This window comes from Trichoderma breve, chromosome 4, assembly GCF_028502605.1.
Source record: "Trichoderma breve strain T069 chromosome 4, whole genome shotgun sequence".
NCBI lineage: Eukaryota > Fungi > Ascomycota > Sordariomycetes > Hypocreales > Hypocreaceae > Trichoderma > Trichoderma breve.
In genome coordinates this window covers 585,501-608,202 of record NC_079235.1, presented here as the reverse complement: position 1 = coordinate 608,202, position 22,702 = coordinate 585,501, and the positions used below count along the sequence as shown (strand labels likewise).

Here is a 22,702-nt window from a genome sequence, read left to right as displayed (position 1 = left end):
TTGACGATGTGGTTTGGAGATGCTGGTGCTGTGATAGATGGGCAAGATTCAATAGGATCTTGATGGCGTTTCGGGGAATTAGTGTCTTGGCTGCATTTTGTACTTTTGATGCGATTTTCCTTTTCACAGCTTTGTTTAGCGTAAGGGGAATCATACCGCTGTATTCTCGCCACTGAAATATTGATTGCACGTGCCCTTCATGTTATCTGCCTATCTGACCAATATTCACCTGGTTTGGACAATTGCTTGATGAGGTGGACTACTCAGCTCCGAGCATAAGCTGCCAAGTCTCGAGTACAAAGTGCCACTGTAAGCAGCGAGTTGCTGCCGATGCTAAAACCGGCTCTCGCCTAGCCGAAGCTGACGCGTGGACGGAGTACAAGATACATCGAGAGGATCAATGGCCGATGCTTGTGCTCCGTGCTGTACTCGTACGGCATATTCGTACCTAGCACAGGCTGGCCCCCGGTGAGATGAACGTCTACCGGAACGGTGGTGGACATTAAGATGACCTAATAAGGCCTCGCGGTTGAGTTGAACCGAGTCTCACCTGGCCTTGAGTCGCCGCCAAGCGAGCAGCGGTGCAGAGTACAGACCAGACGCAGAATCACATGTTGATCCATCAATTCAATAATTGGATCGCGTTTGTTCAATGTAACTGTACCACCTTGCTACCTGGTACGAGTACTCGTTCATGTATCAAATACTACAGTATTGGTACTTGCGCAGTCCTAAACCGGAGCATTGCCTGGTTGAGAAATCGACGGAGCCCTTCCATGTCGGATTTGGCCGTGCAAGCTCGCTGCCTATCGTTATCGTTATCGGTACCTAATCTTCTACGGAGCACTGATATGAGTCTCCTCTTAGCTCCCTCTTTTTCCCATGATGACTTTGAGGAGATGCCTTTTTAGTTCTCATGCCCTTTCCGCCAAGTTTTGCATGCCAAACCTTTTTTCTACCAGTAAAAATCCCCCCATGCAGGCCATGTGCAAAAACGGTCGAGCCGCCAAAGACGTGCATTAGCTTCAGGGGCAACGCGGGCACTGGCCAACCACGGGAGGGGGCACTGCAAGGGACCCATGGCGCTAGAAGACGGCGGACAACGTTCTTTTTAGTGGGCGCTAGCGGTGAGGTGAGGGAGCTCGTTCTTTGGCTAGGTGTTTGGAGGGCCTCCAGGGCTTTGCTGTTTTCTTGGTGCTCGTACCTGACATGCGCATGTACATGTAAGCAGCAGCAGTGAGGGAACAATGCCATCCAATCCATTGATGTTCATGTTGATTTAATTGCCCGCTCGGGCGATTTATGCGAACCGGCAACATTTGATCCATTCGGGCTTCCATTCGCTGTTCCATCATCAGCGGCTACAAGGCATCCATCCACATGTATGTACTGTACCTCATGCAGGATGGGCAAACTCCCCAACCCACCCCTGTTCGGCTCTGCACAGACACTGACCACTGTTTGTTTGTTTATGTCTTTGTTCTTCTTTTCTTTCATCCTTTCTCCCATCCTCGCCTCTGTTTGCTGCACCACAAAATGGCTCGAGGGATGCGCTTTTCAACGTTCCCTGCTTGTCGCCATCGTTGCAAATGGCATAGCGCTGTCTAGCGCGCGGAGCTGCCCCAGAACCCCCTGGCCTGCCAATAGCGCCAGCATGTCGCCGCTTCATTTTGCTGCTCTGGTGAACACCAACAAATTGCGAGGCGCGATGCCACGATCCACCAACGTCTGGTCCAGAGCCGGGGGCCCTCCCAGTATCTGTACCTGGGCGAATCACCTGTGAGAATGCGTAGTCGCTCAGGTACAGGTACGAGCATCGTTCAACCCTGGCCCGGGGCTAGGCGGCACGTCAGTCAATTCGTATCCTCGCTTCCCCGTGCTCGACTCGTGGAGAGCATCCAAGCCCATCTCGACCAGTCATTTCTCTGCAGCCAAGGTACTGGTACGTGCGCCCGCTGGCACCTGGACCTGGACCTGTACTCGTACACACTGCAGGCACTGGCCAGAGGTCTGTCTGGTCGCATTGAAGTGGACGGATGCCGCACTCCATCCATTCAATCGGCGCTCGTTCCTGTGTCTGTACCTGTACCTGTACCTCCACCTCCACCCTTACCTGCTGGTACCTTGCAGCCTTGGTGCTTGTGCTACCGCACGCTTAGGGTCTGGTAGCATTAGCAGACAGTTCGCCTGGGCTGGACTCAACTGCCTCCTCCCCTCTTCTGTTTGACATCAATCAAATCTCTGATTGACCGGCGACGGCCTCTGAGACTTCGTTTTTCCGTCTCTATTTTTGTATGCTGATTCTGCGGCTGGTCGCGCGCTTGCACATCCCTCGTTTCTCACTGTTGCCGTCGCCTGTGTCACACTCGACACGTCCGTTCCTTTTCGCATTTTCTCACCCAAACTCAAGATCCACGACGACGAAAATTTAACACAATAGAGCGTGTCTACGAACATACCGCATACGAACCACGAACCCCTTGTACTATACTGTGCCGGTTTACTCTACGCTACTCCATTCTTTACCGTTCTATTCTATCCCTTCCTGTTGAACCCCGGACCATACACTACATACCGCTGGGGTGGAGAGGAGCCTTTCCATCTGTTCATGGCACCTTTGGGTAGCCAGGGCGGAGACGGAGACCACAGAGACTGCAAAACAAGCAGGTGATTATTCATCGGGAGGCACCGACGGTGTTGATCAAGTCGGGTAGCCAGTCGTTGCAAGATGGTGTCCTTTTTTGGCCTCAGGTTCGGCAGCGACAAAAAGAAGTCCCAGTAAGATGATGATTACCTTTGCTTCCACCCATTCTTAAGCCACCCGGCTTCCCTTGCAACTGACTAATACTATTCGGCACAGGAGCAAGCAGTCCGACAAGAAGCAAGTGGCCCAGCAGCCACAACAGACTCCACGATGGAACGGCAACGGCGATGACAGCTTCAAGTTCCCTAAGCCGCAACCCCCATCCTCGCGATCAGGCACCTCTACCTCGAATGCCCGAAATCTGGGCTGGCGTGCCACTTTCAAGGGCGTGCCAGCGGCGTCGTCTATGGTTGATCTATCAGTGCCCCGAAAACCCAGCGAGAGCAGCCTGCGCCATGGCATTGACGGCGCTGGGTTCAAGCCATGGATGAAACCTAACGCGAGCATGACCAACCTTGCCGTACCAGATCCTTTTGGGGTGAACGGCAGCGGCCGGCCGGGGATGCCTTCACGGCCTGCTGGCTCTAGGCAGTCGGAGTGGGTTAATCCTCTAGACGTTCATTTTAACAAGAAATCTGGAAGTACATCAAAATCTTCCAATCGTGCCAGCAGCGGTGGTGTTCAAGCGGTGACGAGCAAGAGCCCGTTGAGTAAGCCTGACTCGAAGGCTGAGCCAGAACCGGAGCCGGAGTCAGCCAAAAGAGCCTCGGCTGGCTTGGATGGACTTGATGATTTTGGTGAACCTGGGCCCGATGTTGGAATTCGTGGTTCTGGATATGCTGGATATCCATCTCCTCCTCAATCAGTCGAAACCGAGGACCAGTGGCCCCCGATGGCCTTTGCAGGCGGAGATACTGGAGCAGAGACCGACATAGAGGCAGAGGTGGAGGCAGAGACGGAGGGAGAAGTAGAAGTGAGCACAAACGAGTTGCAACAAAACCAATTTGTCGCTCCAGGATTCGCCAACGGCCCTGGTCCCACGATGCTGCCTAGTCCGTCATCGTCAACATCACGCAAGAGCGAAGACAAACGAGCGTCGCCTGTCGTTAGAAATGTTCAAGCGAAGCGAGACACGCTGACGTTCCTGTCGCCACGAAGGAGGAGCTTCACAATGGCCATTGAAGCAGACGACCTCGAGAAACACCGGCAGCAACAGCATCCCGTAGAGGGACTTACAGGCAACTTTTCCAATTTTGATTTCGGCGACGGGGTGACGAAGCAGCCTACCGTGGCTGTTGGGACACTCGGTTTGGAACTGGTGGAGAGCCCGATCCAAATGAAGGGGCCACATCCATTTAGAGAAGTTGCGAGAGCTGACGAGGGAGATGTTGAAGAAGCCATGGATACTCAGGATGCTGTGGGCGCGGAGGATGCCGAAGATGTTGCTAGCGATGGCTTGACTGAGCCAAGCGAAACTGCCTCTTTGGTATCGCCCATAGCATCGCCCATCGGCTCTCCTATGGCATCACCCATGGCATCACCGAGATCATCGCCGAAGCAACATCAGATACACCATCAGGCCCAGGAATCAGTCGAACAAAATAGCCCCCAGCGGCTCAAAGTGGCGATTCCTGACGAGGACTCGCAGTCCCTATCGACAAATGCGCCATTGCCATCGCCCTCTGCTGTCTCGGCTGGCATCGAAAGCCCTCGACAAATCATCCGGAGACCATCTCAGGCGAATATTGAGGCTCCAGTCGCACTGGCCTCGGTGTTGAACTCATTCCCGCCATCTACGCCACAAGGCTTCAACACACGAATGACGTCTGATTCTCGTTCTCGTTCTCGAGGCCCTCCACAGCCGCTACAGCATGCTACACTCTCCAGCCTCGTGGCCCGCATGGAGACGCCCACACAAAGCCCCCGAAGTCCATACGGGCCTGCTGCTGCAGATGAGGACACCTATGTACGTACATACGAGGCACCTCGGCCGCCCATGGACCGTGTGCCACTGAGCCCCTTTGCTGCCAGAACGCCCATGGAAGGAGAGTTTCCCGTCATGAAGGGCCTTCCCCGAGGTCGACAGCCTCCCCGCCCACAGATCCCTCCTAGCGATTCCCCGGAGAGACAATCTGAGGAGCGAAGCCCTCGACCATTTTCCAAGTGGGGAGGCTTTGGCCGTGACCGCTCAGAGTCAAGAAGCGCTACAGTGCCAATGCCACGAACCCCCAAGGGCCAACGACCGAGTTCGCCAACCTGGTCTCTTTCCACCCCTACGTCGGATGTAGCGCCACGCATCCCCAGTCCGACGTTCCCATCGCTTGAAAAGGCCATTTCGGCATCGAGTGAAGACTTCGCCAAGTCGTTTGAGATATCCTATGATGCTCCTCCGCGTTCGCCTCTTGCGAACGAATTCACCGTCAACGATGTGCCCAGCCCCAGCATCAAGCCGAGCCCCGTCATACGCGTTGAAGCAAAGAAGGCGCCTCCACGACCAACGCCTTCACCCATCAACTTGCCGCCGTCACTTATCAGGGATAAGGGCCCATTGACGCCAAATAGCCTGTATTCTCCATCAGGATCGACATTTATCTGAAAAAAGTTTTCCTTTTCCATTGCTTTTGTCCCATTTCTTTTCTTACTCTCGCTCTCTCTCTCTCTTTATTTGTTTTGTGGCTGATCATTGGTTGGGTGTACTTAACGACCGTGTTGACATGGGATGATGGAGTAGGATTTGTTTGTGATGCTTTTTTGCAAGCGTTGACCTTTATATTTCATTCACGTCACTCGTTTTTCCTATCTGTCTGTACAGAAGTTTTTATTAGATAATTGCCAGCTGGACTAGTATTTGAAGTCGATTGCCGCAGAGATTGTCAGTCTACTTGTGGGAAGGAGTGATTATTCTCCCCCCCCCTTTTTTTCCCTTCTGAGAAAGACTTGTATTAGTATGCCTGGAGGATTTTTGGCGCACGACATGTATATGCATGGGAATTTTTGAAAAAAGGAATATTTTTTTTCTAAACATTGTATCCAACAAAGTCATGTGTGCTAAATACGCAAGATATCCCGAACATACTAACTGTTTGTTTCAGGAGGCAAAAAAATAAAAAAAAAGAAATATACATTGGTTAACAAAAATGGCTGTTTCATGTTTCTATCATACACCCTGCTCCTTTTACGCCTTTTTAGTCGAGGAACAACCGTAAGTTCCCTCCTACGTTCTTCAAGTCTAGCAAGAACGTGTCGTGTCCGAATAAGCTCGTCTCTTCGCTCAGTTCTACGTGAGTGACGTTTCGGTTTCCGCCTAGGCGGAGAGATTCGGCAATCTCACGCTGCTGCCATGCCGGGAAGAGGATGTCGCTGGCAACGCCCATGACGAGCGTGGGGATGTCGCGGAGGGGAGACAGACCACGGATCAGGTCGTCGGGGGGACGAGAGGACGCGGGGTTTGCCGGTGACGAGAGGGCCTCGGAGGCATCGCTTGCTGAAGAAGACGAAGAATCGGGCTGCTCCTGGTACGGCTCGTTGGGGAGCGTCAGGCTGCAGTGCGGGTCGGCGGCAGCAGATTCTGAGGGTGAATAAGATGCTGTGGCAAGGGCGTCCTCACGAGCTCTGCGGCGGGCCTGGGTAGCTACTTGGTTCTCGTAACCGAGGTCGAAGAGGTCCATGGCCTTGCTGACGTAGAGCAGGCTGTTGGGATCGTACGTCAGGCACCACTTCTCGCCGGCGTGGTCGAGGTACGTCTCGATGAGGAAGTCTGGGCACAGGGCGGGGGGTTTGCTGGGGTCAGCCCTGCGACGGCCGAAGCGCTGCTCCCACTCCGGGCCGGAGCGGTACGTGACGGTGGCGATCTCGCGGGCGAGCTTCATGCCGGCGTGGGGGGGCACGCGGCCGTAGTAGAAGCCGCGGTTCCAGTTGGGGTCCATCATGAGCACCTGGCGCTGCGTGTGGCGCATGGCGATGCTGTACGGATGGCTTCTGGCACAGCCGCTGATGGTAGCGACACGGGATACACGGTCAGGGAACAAAGTTGCTGCGGCGAGGGACTGCATGCCGCCCATGCTGGAGCCGACGCTGGCGTAGAGACGGTCGATGCCGAGGTGGTCCAGCAGGCGGAACTGAGCGCGCACCATGTCTTGCATGGTCAGGATGGGGAACCGGGTCGCGTAGTTCTCGCCGTTGCCCGGATCGACACTGCCCGGGCCGGTTGAGCCATAGCAGCCGCCGATGACGTTGGTGCAGATGATGTGGAAGCGGTCCGTGTCTAGGGGAGCTCCGGGGCCGATGAATTTCTCCCACCAGCCGGGAGCGGGATTGGCATCCGTCGAGTGGGCGTGAGAAGAAGCTGAAAGCCCGGTGTGCAGGAGGATGGCGTTGGACTTGTCAGCGTTGAGACGACCCCACGACTCATAGGCGATGTTGAAGGAGGGCAGAACGCCGCCCCAGTCAAGCAGCAAGGGATCACGACAGTGGTAGTTGAGGGTGTCGCCGGAAGTGTACGAGGGCTCGGGGCCGGCAGATGAAGATGATGAAGAAGAAGATGAGAGGCCGGCCCGGGAAGCGGAGCTGGAATCGGCGCTGAGCCGTGCGGAGCGGGACTCGATTGCGTCGAGGCAGGGGAAGTTGAGGGCAGGATTTGACGGGGCGGGAGCAGCTGGCCGGGATGTTTGTGTTTCTGCTGCGGAGGATGAAGCTGCTGCTGAAGCCGGTGATGATGAAGACGACGAAGATGAGAATGAAGAGGAGAGCAGGATCGTTGAAGCCGGTCTCGGTGGTGACAGAAGCGGCCGCTGTAGTCGTCGACCAGCCAATCGGAGAGCCTGATGCGCCCTCATCTTGGTTTCTCTCTTACTCTACTCACAGAAGGATTCTCACTCCAAACAAACAAACAAAGCTGAAATCTATGCCAAAATGTCTCAAGGATAACACAAGGAGAGATCCACCCTCTCAGTGAAAAAGAAATCCGGGGTATTTCATCATTTTAAAGGAACGATGGCGCGCTTTGTAATGGGACATTCAAAATTGCTGCAATCCGGGCCATCGGCGTGGGGCGGCGGATTCTCGGCCTCGCACACCATTTCACGTGCCTCTGGCGCTATTTTCACCAAGACCTTGAAGCGGTTATTATTGCGAATGGTGATTACAGTAGAAGGCGAAATAGGTGTCGCTGGATTTTTAGATAGCTTTATTAGTGAAGTAGCTTAGGTCAGCTTGTGGCTTTTTTTATGGCTTTGCGAAATATCCCTTGTAGATGAAGGTTCTCCGTACATAATCTGGCATCCCCTAACAGGAGCCAGAAATCGCTGCGAATTTGCTGAAAAATTCAAGGTATGCTCCACTAAAGAAATAACGACCCCCGGAAAGTTGCTGGTCTGGTGTTTTGTAATTCCACCTCTCTAGACTGCACTGTTAGGATCTATGGGAACGCTTGCTACATTTAGATTTCATGCGGCCTGATCGAACGCAGTGCAAGCAAAGCCCAATGCTCTCATTAAAGTCATCCAGACTCTCGGTACGGTTTCTCCTATATGCTGGTGCGGTATGCTTGTACCCATAGGTACACGCGGTACTTGATTCCTCAGGTATCGGATCAGGCATTCTCTCTGCTGACTGTAGGGCCTCGGAGATGGAGATACCGGGTAAGTGTGCTGGCCAAAGACGCTCTTCTTCCAACAGCTTTATATATGCATATGCATATTTGCTTGTCCATCCACAATTGTGAACACAATGCCCAGTCCAGTCGTTTACTCCTGCCATGAGAATATCTGCCACCCTCAGCCTTGCAGACCCTCTCTGCTCTTCCAGCAGACCTGTTCATTTGCCCGTCAGTGATATTTCCAAACCGATCCTCTGGGTACTTACAAAATACCTTCCACGGCATAGCAGATTCAACTTCTCTGCAAGAGAGAGTAAGATAAGGATCTTTATAGTCAAGTATCAATGCTTTCGTGATCTCCTTGAACGCTTGTGCGTTCTGGAATAGATATGCCGCGGCAGTGAGGAGTATTAGATTGCCAGCTTCGTCTCCAGAGGGTCGAAGCCAACCATCGCTCGCAAATCTCAGGGCCTCAACACAATCATACTTGTCTGCGGTGACGGCAACTGCGAGGACATCGCCTGCGGCGAGGGATCGGGGTACTTCCTTGTTCTGATGGTGAATAATAGAACAGATAATCTTCATCGCAGCAGCATTATCTTCAGGCAGTGGTATCTCAGCAGGTCTATCGACAGGTCTATCGCAATCGAGCAAATCATGGCCTTCTTTCCAGTCTGACTTGAACATGGCGGAGAAAGGTTTTGAGACTGCTCTCAACATCATAGAATTAACATGGAGTTTTGCCTCTTCTGGCCCAACTATTAGAATAAGGTCACCATCTGGAGCAATTTCGACGATTGTGTTTGTCTGGGTGTCATTTGGGTCTTCCATTCTGATTTTGATTGTCTGCCACTGTTTTATAGAGACGGCGTTGAAATAGCATAGATAGTTGATCTTCGCGGGTACCCTGTTGTGCCTGTTAAGCATGGAACGCCAGTCTTAAAGGCCGCCGTGAAACCCCGCATTTTACTACATGTATATTCCTTAGCCTGCTGCAGCGAACACAGATCAGCCAATAGCCAAGCACCTCAGGCAGGTTCATCCTTGCACGCCGAAGCTACGCCACAGGCTCTCTTGTTTTAAGGAAAAGATACACAGTGAGCCTTGCGCAGTACCTTACACAAAGCCTAGCGCGGGGCGCTGCTTGATTCCCAAACCCGATATTGATGGCGGCATGGGTTGGCCGCTGATTCTCGATATTGCCTGTACAGTAGGCTGTGCTCCTTCACAAAACCGTCCCACTTCGACGGCGGATCTACCTAATGGCGCCACGGTTCCTTAGTGCTCCGCTCTAGGATGGTGCTACTAACACACCACCTCTTGACGACGCGCCTCTGCTCTAAGCTCACTGTCCAATGCGTAGGATCCCATTTTGCTCCCTGCCTGTACAACTATAAATCGTCTTTGTTCTCTCTGGGCCGTTAAATTCCTGGATTTTGGCGCGCCATTAAAATTCAGCCGAATGTTCGGACCAAACGTCTATTAAGTTTCAATATATCTCCGCCCATCATCGCGAAGATGCGTCTACTGAGCACGGAAAATCTCCAATTCTTCGAGTTCTATGGCAATGATATCCCACAATATGCAATTCTGTCGCATAGATGGGAATCCGACGAGATCTCTTACCAAGACATGCGCGACACAAAGAAGCATGAGATCAAACAAGGCTTCCGCAAAATTGACCAATTCCGTCAGCTGGCGTTGAGCGATGGCTATAAATATATATGGGTTGACACCTGTTGCATCGATAAATCCAGCAGCGCTGAACTCCAAGAAGCCATTAACTCTATGTACCAATGGTATAGGAACTCTGGAGACTGTTATGCCTACCTCTCGGATGTACTTGCCCCTAATCACAACGTCGATCGGCGAGGCAAATTGTCGTATAGGGCGGCATTCCTCAAGTCATTTGAGGCTTCTCTATGGTTCACTCGCGGTTGGACGCTTCAAGAGCTGATCGCTCCAGAAAATGTTGTATTTGTTGATGCGAATTGGAAGAAGTTTGGCACGGCCAGAAGTTTGAAAAAGAGTATCAACAAAAAGACGGAAATTCGTGTCCAAAACTTTATTGGAGAAACGAATATACAGACACTCCGAGTAGGACGTGTTATGGCTTGGGCCGCGAAGCGACAGACTACTCGAGTTGAAGATCGGGCTTACTCGCTACTCGGCCTTTTTGAGATTGACCTACCTATGTTATATGGCCAAGGAGAGAGAGCATTTCAGCGTCTCCAAGAGGAAATACTTAAAGTAAATGATGATGCCTCTATACTAGTATGGGGCTCTATAGATACTGACACTGACTTTACATCTAATGGCCTGGCTGCTTCGCCAGCCAATTTCCAGAAATATCCAATTTTGGTACGCCCAATGAAGCAAATACATTCATTTGTGAAGCTTCCTTTTACATTGACGCCGCAAGGTCTGCAAACGACATTAAGGATCCGAAGAGATCCAATCGATGACGCAATTGGATACGCTATTCTGGTAGACAACAAAGGCCAACGTTTTTGGAACCGGATATCTTTAATTATCCCTTTAATGTTCCCCAGAACGGCTCCCTCTCAATTAACTGCGGAGAATGAGTGCGTTAGGTTCTCAGATCCTGTTTGGGTCAGTTCGAATTTCATGGAAACGGCCATGCCAGAACTAGTTTGTTTCATCAGAAAAGTTAAAGCATTGGATATCAATTTCAAGCGCGATGGATTCAGCCTTGGCTCGAGGGTGTGGGAGAGTTATTCTACGACATTTACATACCCAGTCCAAACACAGTCTGGAAATCGGCATTTTCCTGCCATTCTTGGTGGATTATCACGAAAAGGGAAAGTTAATCAACGAGGTTATACCTTCATCTTAGAATTGAGGGCTCGCAAGCAGACGTCAGCAAGATTTGTTGTCTTGGTTGACTATCAGTTACACAACCAAAGATTGGTCGATACGCCAACCGTCACAGTTATCAACATTGGAAGGCAGCTGTATCTAGCAAATGCGGTGCGGTTAGCGGAACGCCGGACGGCACGGAGCGCATACGTCCCGTGTGATCTCCTTGATAATAATGGAAGAGCAATTCCAATAAACGACATTATTCGAGTACATGAATTTAACAGTTACTGGATTCATGCTGAAGATAACAAATTCGACAGGCCATCGCCTCGCCTGGCTGGGGAAATCTTAACTAGGGAACTTAATACTCTCACTGCCAAGTGGTATGATGAAAAATAGGGACCGCAAAATGAAAATACACACATGTACATAGGTGATTGAAGAGAAGAGAGGGACAGAGAGCAATGAGGTCAGCAGCGCGGCCACTGGAGGTAGGAATCAGGATACAGTAGGTCTTACTCCGTACAGCCAGCACTGGCCGCTGTTAGGCCCCGCGGCGCCAGTACCTGGCTGCACAATGAATAGCGCAGATCCACTTTTGCTACTCTACGCCTGGTATTTATTTAATTAACTTAACAAAAGGCGACACTAATTCCGCTTTTCACTATACAGATGGGTTATGTTATAGTATTTGAGAGAGGTACATTAAGGAAAATTTACTGGCTAAGGGCAAGGCTTGGTACCTAGCTACGATTTGCTGGTCTGCTACCGCCTAGGTAAGGTACAGAATATATAAAATCCAGCACAATATAAATCCGGTTTCAAGAGCTAGTATTTTGATAGGAGGATTTAACAGACCCGTGATCAAGTTAATATTTGTATTAGAGGGTTAAAGGGGCATTTTATTATATATAGCATCTGGTTTATAATCTAATAGGGCCCAGGGAAGACTGTCGCTACTTCCGTTATACTGCAAGTCAGCCGATAAGGTAATAGCGACGGTCGAACGAGGCGCCAGAAATGGCACATCCAAAAACGGACGGAACTCTTAGAATCGCCATAAAACAGTACATGGTGAGAGAAAATTTGCATTGTACCAGCCACAGGTTCGCAAAGTGGTTCGTGCGGGGAGAAACTTGACATTGACAAAAGCGGACACTCATTTCGGTCGCTACTGTAGTGTATAGCAATCAAATCAATACTGAGTAATCAACTCAATGATTCGTTCATTCATTCGTTTACCCATCATTCTTGTGCTATTTCATGCCATCTTATCATCTCATACCGTCTTCTTACACCATGACAACTTCCCCCATCTCCCATCTCGCCCGGTTTGTCATCCGCTGTCCCTCTCGGAATATCCCGATCCTCACAAACTCCTCCACTCCTACGCCATTCTTCTTCTTCAGCATCAATGCATCCTGAGTCATGATCAACGCCAATAACACTTGCTCATCCTCCACAACCTCGCCATCAACATCACCTTCCACCACGTCAAACATCAACGATCCATCAATCTCATCCTTCATCTGCTCGTCCCACAGAAACCACCCGTAAAATCCCTTCCGAATCCTCGCCTGGAATATCAACGTCTTAATCTCCAATCTCGCACTCGTCACCGCACTAAACTCATCATTGGGAATCTGTGTCTTCACCTCGCATCGCACAAGCTCCAGCAAATGCATCGTCGACCCAAACGTAAAGTCAATCTCCCCGCTGAATGACGCCCACGACCACGACGGCGCAACATATGTAGCATGTCTGCTCGCCTTTTCCTTTGCATCTGGCCCGTGATTCGGATGCCACAGCAGCGTCTCCCCCAGAAACTCCGTCCACAGCCCTGCAATGTAATGCTTGTCCGTCATTTTGCTCATCTTTCGGGCAATGGCGGAGATGGCTAGTAATTTGTCCTGATACCAGCCTAAACCGCGGCGCGTGTAATGAGACACGAGCGTTTGCCATACCTCGACAAACTTGTAAGATTCACTTAAGCCCGTCCAATCGATACTCGACGTGAGTGGGTGAGACATGTTCAGCTGCGCAAAAGTCCTTGAGTGTCCGACCCAGCCATCAGACTGTAGTTTCGACTCATCTGCGCGACTCCGAGCGCAGTGCCAGCGAATGTTGTGCGTTCCGTATTCAAGTACACGCGGCGACAAGATGGACTCTTGAAGACACCAGGATCGTTGGTCGATGGGCTCCCATGCGTCCGGTTCTCTTCCCTGCCAGAGTATCACGGCGCTCATCTGGCCATCTTTGCAAGTAAATGGCATACGAAACCCCTTCTCTCCAGCTACATATCGATTGTGGAGGAAGCCTTCTGGTACAGCAGTTGCTCTGGCCGCAGATATAGTTATATATGCCTGCTCGTAAATCTCAGCCATGCGTGATATCTGCTCTGCCTTGTCCTGATTCGAATCCTGAATGATGCACAAAGCGTCAATCCAGAGATATTCTAGGTCCAGAGCCATTGTTACTTGAATAGCATCTTTAATTGTTTGTGGAAACTGGTCGTACGGGACGTCTTTTATCCATGACTTGACGAGATTCTCCTTGAGCTTTACCGGTTGATCTCCTCCCCAGCAGTAACTCAATGCGGCATATTCGACAAACTTGCTAGCAGATGAGTTTTCTTGAAGTCTCACTTGGGGATGTGCAGCTTTTCCGGAGAGGTGCAAGAGGCGCCGAGGACCTGTTAATGACCCATCGGAAGGCCGGTTGCTCTTCTGAAGCTGTTGGCATTCGGCATGTGTTGTGAAGCATTCCTGGAGCCAATACTTGATTGTTTCTACCGTCTCGTTGGACGACGGGAACAGATTGGGAGGCCTATATGTAACCTCTTCTACAGCCAGTTCACTTATCATTATCAGTCTTTGTAGTAATTGAACCCATTCCAACATAAATCGAGATCTCACCTCTTTTCCGCACAAACAATCAGCTTCCGCTCCAGCGTTCCCCCATCAATGTGATCATCCAACTCATCCACCCAATCTAACACCATCTGCTCCCTCGAGTTATGCGCGAAATACGCCCTCAGATAGCTCTCAGAGTGCGTATCGTCCCGTCGCAACGTAACAAGCCATTTGAACAGTTCGCAGCCTTGGTCCGCCAGCGAAACGGCCTCGTCATATGCGATATTAAAGACATACGCTTCTCCTGTAGCGAAGTAGTTCTCGTCTATGAGCTCGTACCAGCCTTGGTCGGAATAGTAGTTGCCAAAGGTGAAAATTAGTCTCGATTCGCATAGTTCGCATGAGTGAGGCTCTGCGGGAGAACTCATCGTGCTTCGATTGAGTGAAGAGTAAGCAGAGAGAGAGAGAGAGAGAGTGAGAGTCTACTCCATATGGCTAACAACCCCGCAGAACAGCGAATTAGGCGGCGACATCTGAAACGAGATGCTTCGCCACGGTGTGGCCCTCTTTAACAAGCTGCTTACTGCAGATATAGCGCAATCGCCGAATATGTGAGAAGCTGTCATTGAGTGACATCATTGTGGTTATTCAGAACCTCAAATTTGCTATTCAGCAACACATTGCCAAACGTTAAGCTAGTAAAAGTTACTAGATACTAGAGGACTATAGCTATAGTAGCAGACTGTAGTACTCGTGTTAAACCCTTGAGAAACCAAGTATTGACTACTTAGATAAATATTCGTAGTAAGAATAAAAGGGCGTCCTCAGCATTCTGTTTCTTCTTGAATCTACGGAGTCGCAGCGGTGTTGGATAAATGACTTGGGGTGTCGAGTAGCTATTCCCTTCATAATCTCGGAAAGGAGCATTGTCGATAGTTAGACCGCATTGCTCTCTATAAAGAGTTTCATCTCTTTTTGCTATCAACAATTGGGTCAACATCTTGGCATCCTGCGAATGGTCAGCGAAACTGCAATATGAGCGCCAAAAAAGCTCACGACGAGTTTGTAGTTAGAGTAACTGACCCGTACCGCGTATCCAGTATCACATGCATCATTGTCTCGATTCTTGATAGCAGCAGCAATCCAAAAGAATCGAGGGTATATGCGCATTCTGTCGACTGACGCACATAATAATCGTATACTGCTTGAGAGTAGATCATCTCTCAACCAGTTTCCTTGGAAATATCCCTAGTATTCTCCATCTCAATACCCGGCGTGGTATCCTGCGTAGTCGCAGCTTCACTCGCAATTTCGCTCCCAGACAGTCGTTCAAATATATCCGGATCATCCATCGCTCCCCTCATCGACGCAAATATATATGCGCTCGAAACATTCGCAACCGATGGGCGCCGATATCGCCGCTTCGTTGCCTCGGCAATCTCAAGAATGGTTTGCGCGTCCGTTACACTCGGCCTATGCGACTTCGGGTGAACTCTTCCATACAGGATAAGATTCAGCAATGGTTTTAGTGATGGAAGACAAGCTGTCATTTATATTAGCCGAACACTGCGATGAGAAAGCGCAACGGCAAGACATACCACAAACGGTACCAATATTCACCTCAACCCCAGTCCATTTCATTTCCGTGCATTCATCCCACGTAACATCTTCAGACGACAAATCTAGCTCGAGCACAAACACAAATCGCACAATCGAAACGACGAGAACACTGCAATACACTATCAGACTCAACCTCACTAAGTCATGCAAAGAAAGGCAGCGAAACTCACAAGATACCCAGCATAAAAACACACGCCGTCGCAATCTTCTGCGACATGCGTAAATGCAGACCCCAGATATACGGCACCGGGAACAACAGAATGAATATGTCAGTAATAATATGAGGAACCGTCTTCCCGATGAAAAGCTTGTGAATATTCACGCCACACGTAAACGTCGATGGATCCGTCGGATGAACGGGGTCAAACTGCATCCAAAGAGCAGATATCGGTACACATTGAAACGCCGAAGTAAGAATCTGCCCCAAAAAAGTCAGCCTCAATTCTCACACATAAAAGTAAATACCCAGAAAAATGTCTGAGCTAATAGAAGAGAGAGAGCCATACAGACGCAATCGTCCAGCAAGCGACCATCCCGGCCAAGATCCAGAGCAGAAGCTTGTCTATAAACTGGACGCTAAAGATTCTCCAGTAAAAAGCCAGAATCGAAAACTTGATAAACATGAGGCTGAAAGTGTAGGTGAACTCCGTCGTGAATAGTCCCAGCGCCCAGTCTCGAGTGGCATCCGGTGGCCCAGCCCATATATGCTTGCAGAACCCGTTGTTCACCACTGCCAGAGAGTATTAGCCATAAAATGCCTCCATGTAAATCGGGAACGCGGTTAATTCCATCAAAACTTACTGTAGATAGTGACTGTAAAAGTAAATCCGCCAGAAAACAGCTAATAGTATTTGGCATCTCGCGTCAACACATCTTCCCATATATCACCACAGCATAGATAGAGCGGGATGACGCTTACCAAAGAAGTGATAATGAACCAGTCGTCTAACCAAAACCGAATCTTTGCCAGCTTCCTACACAACACACGCAAAATAACCGCCGCCACTGCCAAACCCCATGTCGCTGCCCATGATGCAACAAGATTGCCCTGTCTGCTCGCCTGGAGGTCGATTCCAGGCGGCGGAGGCCCCAGAGAGGCCATGACGCGTTCAAAGGGGGTTTCAAACGCTCATCTCGCCCGTGATTCGACGTCCTTTGGAGGCTTATGCCTGCTATTGCGCTGGACATCGAGAGCGACTGCGATTCGCCGACGACTTGAACGAGACTTCCTTCACCAACTGAGCGAGCGAATGATTTGGTGAAACAAGATGAATTGAATTGATCAAATTTGCCTGCCTCTATGGAAATTTAGCACTGCCAACACAGCATTCGGACCGCACGGCCGCTCCAATATTCCGCTTCGGAGAAACAACCAATCTGTTGGATCCGTCGGCCAACACATTAAGCTTCACGCCATCTGAAACCATTGACAGCACCGCTTTATAATGATTCCATCTCGACTTGGCTAGTGCATCCGCTAACATTGCACTGCCGAACCAGCTCTCCGGAGTGGTGATGCGCCCATGAGCTCTCCATTGGCTGCTCAGCCAGCCACCGCGATCGAGAGTAAGCAAGCTGTCATCTCAGCTAAAGATTGTGAAACTTGATGCCGAATATCCGCAACCGATTGGGTGTATACAATTAGTGTCTCACAGGGCCGTTGATGTCAATCGCGTCGCGAACTTGCTTATGCCCTTTTATCACCGGTGTTCGTGTAGTGGCGTAGAAGCGCCTCTCGAAGGCCTCTCAACTCCATTCACTTCTCAAAGGCAGATCCAGGCAGCGTGGCTTCACAGCGGTCTTCAGATTCGCTCGCTTCTCTCCTCAAGGGCCTACCCCATTGTATAATCAAAGGAACAGTCCACGTTGTATCAGATATAGTTTTGAACAAGATCTCATGTGCAACTTTGCAGTTTCTGACCCATCGTGCCCCAGATCCAAGCACCTTATAAATAGGGGCTTCTGTTTTAGACTCCCATTAGTCGCCGGTGCTGGTCGAGTCAACGATCTGAGACCCATCGCTCGTTTCGAGTAAGTTAGCGTAAAAGTCCATCAGCTCGTCATCAGTCTCTGAGAGATCATCGGTGTCCGTCATATCCACATCTCCGTCATCGTCATCTTGTTCGGAGCCGCCGTCCTCTTTAATATCCACTTCTCCGTCATCGTAGTAGTCAGGGTCAGGGCTGGGACCCTCTGGGTCAGCATCGGAATCCTCTGGGCCTTCAGTATCATAGTCAGCGTCGGAACTTTCTGCCTCTTCAATATCAGGGTGCCCCCATTCTCTCAGCTGGATATAATCGATCCTGTCCTGATTTAAAACACGATGATTACTGTCAAAGAACGATGGTTCCCGCAAGGGAGGTCCAGTGTAGTGGGTATATATGTGAAAGTCTCTGTCTTTCGGAGGCCAACGGTGGAAGAAGTTGGTAATAGTTCCGTCGAGGACACCCAAAACTGTCTCCTCCCTCAGTAGCAGGCCCGTTAAATCCCAGTCGTCATCCCTGTCCCAGGGTCCTCTGTCCGATATCACCATAAACTGCTCGAGCCGTAACTCGGGTACCTTTGACAACATTTGTAGTAGCTCAAGGGTAACAGGAGTGTTCTCATATCTAAGTATTTTCAGCGAACTAGCCACTTTTTTGATGAGATGAAACACTGCACGCGTTGAGGGCATTTCTACCAGTATCAAAGTGCGGAGACTGGAATATATGCCATCATCTGGGAAAAGATAAGGGAAGAAATTCCACGTATGGCCAGAACATACTCGAGAACGTTCGAAACATAACCGGACTTCCTCAAGTGGCGTTGCTGCTTTGAGGCATTGGCCCAGCCACACAAATTGGCTGGCCTCAAGGAAACTAGAGACGCAAAGATCTAGGTGCGTCAGATTGTCAAAGCTTTTAACAAAAGTTTCATCAAATCTCCCAGTGCATGTCCAATTGGATTCGTCGACGAGACGGAGCCTTGTGATGGGCTCGAGGGTATGTAGATTAGCCCTATGGGCCATGTATGGAATCAGAAAGGTGCAGAATCCATCATTACGCTGGAGGCCTCTCTTGCTCATGGTTCGAAGAAACATCTGAGACGTGAATGGATATTGTGACGGCGATAGTCCAAATGGCTTGACGAATTCACGTCGGGGAGGCATTGGCTGAGATGTGAGTTCTCTCAGCCTGGGCATATTGTCGAGCGCGGCGAAGAAATGAGGTGTAAAAGTCTGGATTGCTTCAGTTCTTTGTCTCTCCGTTTTTCGTATGTTTCGCATTGTTGCTCTCTCTCTCGCCTCTTCATTTATATCAGGCACTGTTGATGGCCCTTGGTGGTTTTCCTCGCTTCGTACAAGGTGCTCCTCGAATGGCAGCCAGAACAATGCACGTGCCAAGGGTCGCAAAAGAGAAAATAAGTTGACATCAACGACGTCTTGGTCCTCCGAACCTGGTTCAACGTGTGTGAATGAGGTCTCATCTTCCAACATCTCCAGCCATGTCACAGTCTGGACAGCCGCTGCAAGATGCGGTCGGGCCGCGATGTTGAAGAAGGATTCGCGGTCAGATTTGAGCTTCGAAATGTATATCCTGGAGAACAAGAGGCCGGTAGCGAATTTACAAGTCCATTTCGAAGCGAGACGGAGATTTTTGAGGTCCGGCTTACTGATGCATTCGTCGGCTAGAATGTTCAGCACGATCTCGCCTGGGATATGGACCATTCTAGCGTGCAAACTTTGGTGTCGTCGACCAGAGGCTTGAGATTGAATATAGATAGAGATGTTAATGCTGAAAAATGGTAGACAGAGAAGATTGTGAAGGAGAAGAAAATAGAGAAACAAATTGGCAGAAGAAACAGTGTGTGTTGTGGGGAGGAACGACACGAGAGCTGGGAGGAAGGCGCGAAAGAGCGGCATGAGAGGCAGTACATGTACATGTACATGTACCTACTTGCAGATCTACTTCAATTTCTTCAAATAAATGCAGATATTTAGTATAGCTTGCAGTAGCAAGATACCTCTATTGACGGTATTCCCTAGCAGGTACATGCGGTCACTGTCGCGTGGAAACACGCAGATATAGTACGAGATATTGGATTGGCGGGTCACAGCAGAGCCAGAAAGGAGGAAGAAAGTACACATATTCTTCTTCAATACATTCTGATTGAAGAGCCTCAGACGCCTCCGGTATATGATGCACCGCCAGCAGCGGCATCGAGTCCGATACACTCGCGCAGTCCAACCACCTCAAACAGCGCCTTGGGAGAGCCCTTGCGATCTTGCCCAGACTTTGGAGGAGCGCCATCCTTCTTCAACCCTTCCATAGCCCTTGTCACGCTTTCGAAAACGGGTTCAAGACATAGTCCAGGATATATAATGAGTTTGAAGCCCAATTCTTTAGCCTCATGAGCCGACAAGTCTGGAGACAAGCCCCCGGGCACATTGTTGTACATCACAGGGGTAGGTGCTAGATCCTCACAAATCTGCCGAGCTTGCTCCTTCGACGTGATGCCCTCTAGAAAAGCGATATCTGCTCCCACTGCAATGGCGGCCTTGAGGCGATCCCTTGCCACTTCGTAGCCCTCGGACTGCAGGGCATCTGTGCGGGCGATGATGAGAATGTCGCCAAGATGCTTCTTTCTGACGATATTGGCAGCTCGGATGCGAGATATAAACTCGTCTTCAGGGACGATTTGCTTGTTTAGGAGATGGCCGCAGCGTTTGGACTGGACTTGATCTTCTAAATGCAGCGCGGCGACTCCCGCTTGCATGTATTGAGATACTGTTCGTCCAACCATTACAGGGCCTTGAGAAGCATAGACGATATGCAATTATTAACCATGTATAAAGAGATGACGTGACGCGCAAGAGCGTCTTGATTAAGTGTTACCTACCGCCAAATCCAGTGTCTGCATCTGCGATGAGAGGCACACTTTGGTCTAACGAGGCAATCATAGAAGCCGAATCCCGCATATCGTTCAGTGTAGCTATACCTAGATCTGGCATTCCAAGCCGAGACATTGTCGTGCCGGCTCCTGTCTAAACCTGTATCTTAGCAAAAGCATACTGAATACACAACAACGGACTGACCATGTATAAACAGTCAAAGCCGGCTTTAAGAGCTATGCGAGCCGTAAAGCCATCGTATACACCTGGACACACAATGATATTGTCAGGTTCAGCCAATTGAGCTCGGAGTCTAGCTACTGCCGTCTGCTGCGTCTGATTAGCCATGGTGATGATAACGATACGTGCGTCAATGATAATGTTCTAAATTGAGATATCTACTTCCCCCCCTCCCCATGCATATTTCTATTATTTATCTTCCCATAGAAATACGTCGCGAATCGTCATTAACATCCGCTATATCCAGCCAGAGCTGGCGAGATCCGGCCTGCCGAGACTGGCCGCCTCCGTCGTCATTGTCAAATGCCGATATTCGCCGAGTGCGTAGTGCTGACACTGCAACAAGTGTTCAACAACACCGCGATATTGTCTACTCAAGATGTCTAATAAATAAGTGCATGTTCTAGCTTTATATGATTGTTTTCTGGAGAAATTAAGTACATCATTATACCATTGAACCCACTTCTTCAGCATCGCCGAGATACAGTCAATCAATCATGACCCATACCGCTGTTGCAACTCCATCGGACACACCCTCCGATCCAGCAAGCCCAACAGGACAGCTTTGCACATGGATATCTTCCCTCACATATAACGATATCCCAGAAAACCTTCGTATCCGTGCCAAATATCTCATTCTAGATGGCATCGCATGCGGCTTAGTCGGCGCCCATCTACCATGGTCCGAAAAAGCGACCCAAGCTCTAATAGACCTGGAACTTACAGAGGGCTCCGCCGGCGTCATTGGCTATGAACGCCGAATCAATGCTCTCAATGCGTGCTTGCTAAACAGCTCATTCATTCAAGGATTTGAGCTGGACGACTGGCACACCGGAGCTCCTCTGCATTCGAATAGCATCATTCTTCCTGCGTTGCTCGCCGCATCTGATCATTTGTCACTGAAGCCAAGTGCAGCTTCATCTTCTTATTCTGGATCTGGCAAGGATTTCATAGTATCATACATTGCTGGACTGGAAGTTGGACCTCGCGTTGGCCTCGCTCTTCATGGACCTCACATGTTGTCTATGGGATGGCATTCCGGTGCCGTCTTTGGCCCTCCAGCATCCGCCGCCGCGGTAGGAAAGTTCCTCGGCCTATCAGCTGGTGCTATTGAAGACGCTTTTGGCATCGCATGCACTCAGGCTGGTGGATTAATGTCCGCGCAGTTTGAGTCTGAAGTAAAACGCATGCAGCATGGCTTCGCAGCAAGAAACGGCCTCTTGGGCGGGATTCTCGCACAAACTGGCTACATCGGGATCAAGCGTGTCTTTGAACGCGAATACGGCGGCTTTCTGAAGCAATTCACCAGTGGTAACAGCATGGAGCCACAGTACAAGGTTGATGAAATTGCCAAGGGGCTTGGTCAAGAGTGGTTGATGAAGGGTGTTGCAATCAAGCCATATGCCAGCATGGCAGGAACACACAACACGGTGGACTGCTTGGCAGATTTGCGTCAGGTTTATCCCGAATTGTTGGATGATTTCTCTGGGATTGAGAGGATCTTGATTGAGTTGAGCAAGCCTGCTTTCGAGCACGGAGGATGGGAAACTAAGCGTCCCTTGACAGCGACGGGAGCGCAGATGAGCAACTCGTATGTTGCAGCCACATACATCGTTGACAGTGCAGTTCTTCCACCTCAGTTCTCTGCTCAGGCAATTGAGCGAGATGAGGTCTGGGATTTGGTGGGCAAGACGACGTGTGAGCTCAACAACGATTTTGACAAGATGCGAACCCGAGTGAGTGTCTGGTTCAAGGGCAGGTCGGAGCCTATCATTGCGGACCGGCAGTTGGCGAAGAGTGTTAAGCCGCTGCTGAGCAATGATGAGATATTTGAAAAGTGGAAGAATATCACGGCTAATGTGATTGACGACGAGCGAAGGCAAAAGATTGAAGATGTTATTCTAAATCTCGAGGATTGTAATGATCTTGGAGTATTGAGTCAGCTGCTCATGGGCAAGACGGCGAATCCAATTGGATGATTAGACATTTTTTCAGCCTTGGTTTAACTTTAGTTAATGTTAGAATAGACGATATATCGACATCAAAATAACTAAACA

At 50.0% G+C, this 22,702-nt stretch overlaps 8 protein-coding genes across 8 annotated transcripts; 2 read left to right on the top strand and 6 right to left on the bottom strand.

The window, feature by feature from the left end:
- Positions 1-2,728: 2,728 nt before the first annotated feature.
- On the top strand, positions 2,729-5,240 carry T069G_06493 (uncharacterized protein; the record flags this gene model as incomplete). Its single annotated transcript, XM_056173703.1, has 2 exons — positions 2,729-2,778; positions 2,861-5,240. The coding sequence occupies 2 exons, from the start codon at positions 2,729-2,731 to the stop codon at positions 5,238-5,240; spliced, it is 2,430 nt and encodes an 809-aa protein (XP_056027282.1).
- A 589-nt stretch (positions 5,241-5,829) lies between these two features.
- T069G_06492 (alpha/beta hydrolase fold domain-containing protein) lies at positions 5,830-7,479 on the bottom strand (the record flags this gene model as incomplete). The annotated part of the gene is made up of 1 exon (XM_056173702.1): positions 5,830-7,479. One exon carries the CDS (start codon positions 7,477-7,479, stop codon positions 5,830-5,832), a length of 1,650 nt encoding a protein of 549 aa, XP_056027281.1.
- Positions 7,480-8,053: 574 nt separating this feature from the next.
- Positions 8,054-9,071, bottom strand: T069G_06491 (uncharacterized protein; the record flags this gene model as incomplete). The annotated part of the gene is made up of 2 exons (XM_056173701.1): positions 8,054-8,454; positions 8,507-9,071. The coding sequence occupies 2 exons, from the start codon at positions 9,069-9,071 to the stop codon at positions 8,054-8,056; spliced, it is 966 nt and encodes a 321-aa protein (XP_056027280.1).
- A 3,284-nt stretch (positions 9,072-12,355) lies between these two features.
- T069G_06490 (heterokaryon incompatibility protein (HET) domain-containing protein) lies at positions 12,356-14,343 on the bottom strand (the record flags this gene model as incomplete). Its single annotated transcript, XM_056173700.1, has 2 exons — positions 12,356-13,889; positions 13,979-14,343. The coding sequence occupies 2 exons, from the start codon at positions 14,341-14,343 to the stop codon at positions 12,356-12,358; spliced, it is 1,899 nt and encodes a 632-aa protein (XP_056027279.1).
- Positions 14,344-15,138: 795 nt separating this feature from the next.
- Positions 15,139-16,637, bottom strand: T069G_06489 (uncharacterized protein; the record flags this gene model as incomplete). Its single annotated transcript, XM_056173699.1, has 6 exons — positions 15,139-15,458; positions 15,514-15,644; positions 15,706-15,953; positions 16,042-16,265; positions 16,337-16,376; positions 16,455-16,637. The coding sequence occupies 6 exons, from the start codon at positions 16,635-16,637 to the stop codon at positions 15,139-15,141; spliced, it is 1,146 nt and encodes a 381-aa protein (XP_056027278.1).
- An 876-nt stretch (positions 16,638-17,513) lies between these two features.
- Positions 17,514-19,241, bottom strand: T069G_06488 (uncharacterized protein; the record flags this gene model as incomplete). Its single annotated transcript, XM_056173698.1, has 1 exon — positions 17,514-19,241. One exon carries the CDS (start codon positions 19,239-19,241, stop codon positions 17,514-17,516), a length of 1,728 nt encoding a protein of 575 aa, XP_056027277.1.
- A 452-nt stretch (positions 19,242-19,693) lies between these two features.
- T069G_06487 (phosphoenolpyruvate phosphomutase domain-containing protein) lies at positions 19,694-20,753 on the bottom strand (the record flags this gene model as incomplete). The annotated part of the gene is made up of 4 exons (XM_056173697.1): positions 19,694-20,325; positions 20,414-20,458; positions 20,513-20,558; positions 20,610-20,753. 4 exons carry the CDS (start codon positions 20,751-20,753, stop codon positions 19,694-19,696), a joined length of 867 nt encoding a protein of 288 aa, XP_056027276.1.
- Positions 20,754-21,142: 389 nt separating this feature from the next.
- Positions 21,143-22,624, top strand: T069G_06486 (mmgE/PrpD family domain-containing protein; the record flags this gene model as incomplete). The annotated part of the gene is made up of 1 exon (XM_056173696.1): positions 21,143-22,624. The coding sequence occupies one exon, from the start codon at positions 21,143-21,145 to the stop codon at positions 22,622-22,624; it is 1,482 nt and encodes a 493-aa protein (XP_056027275.1).
- Between the last annotated feature and the right edge of the window lie 78 nt (positions 22,625-22,702).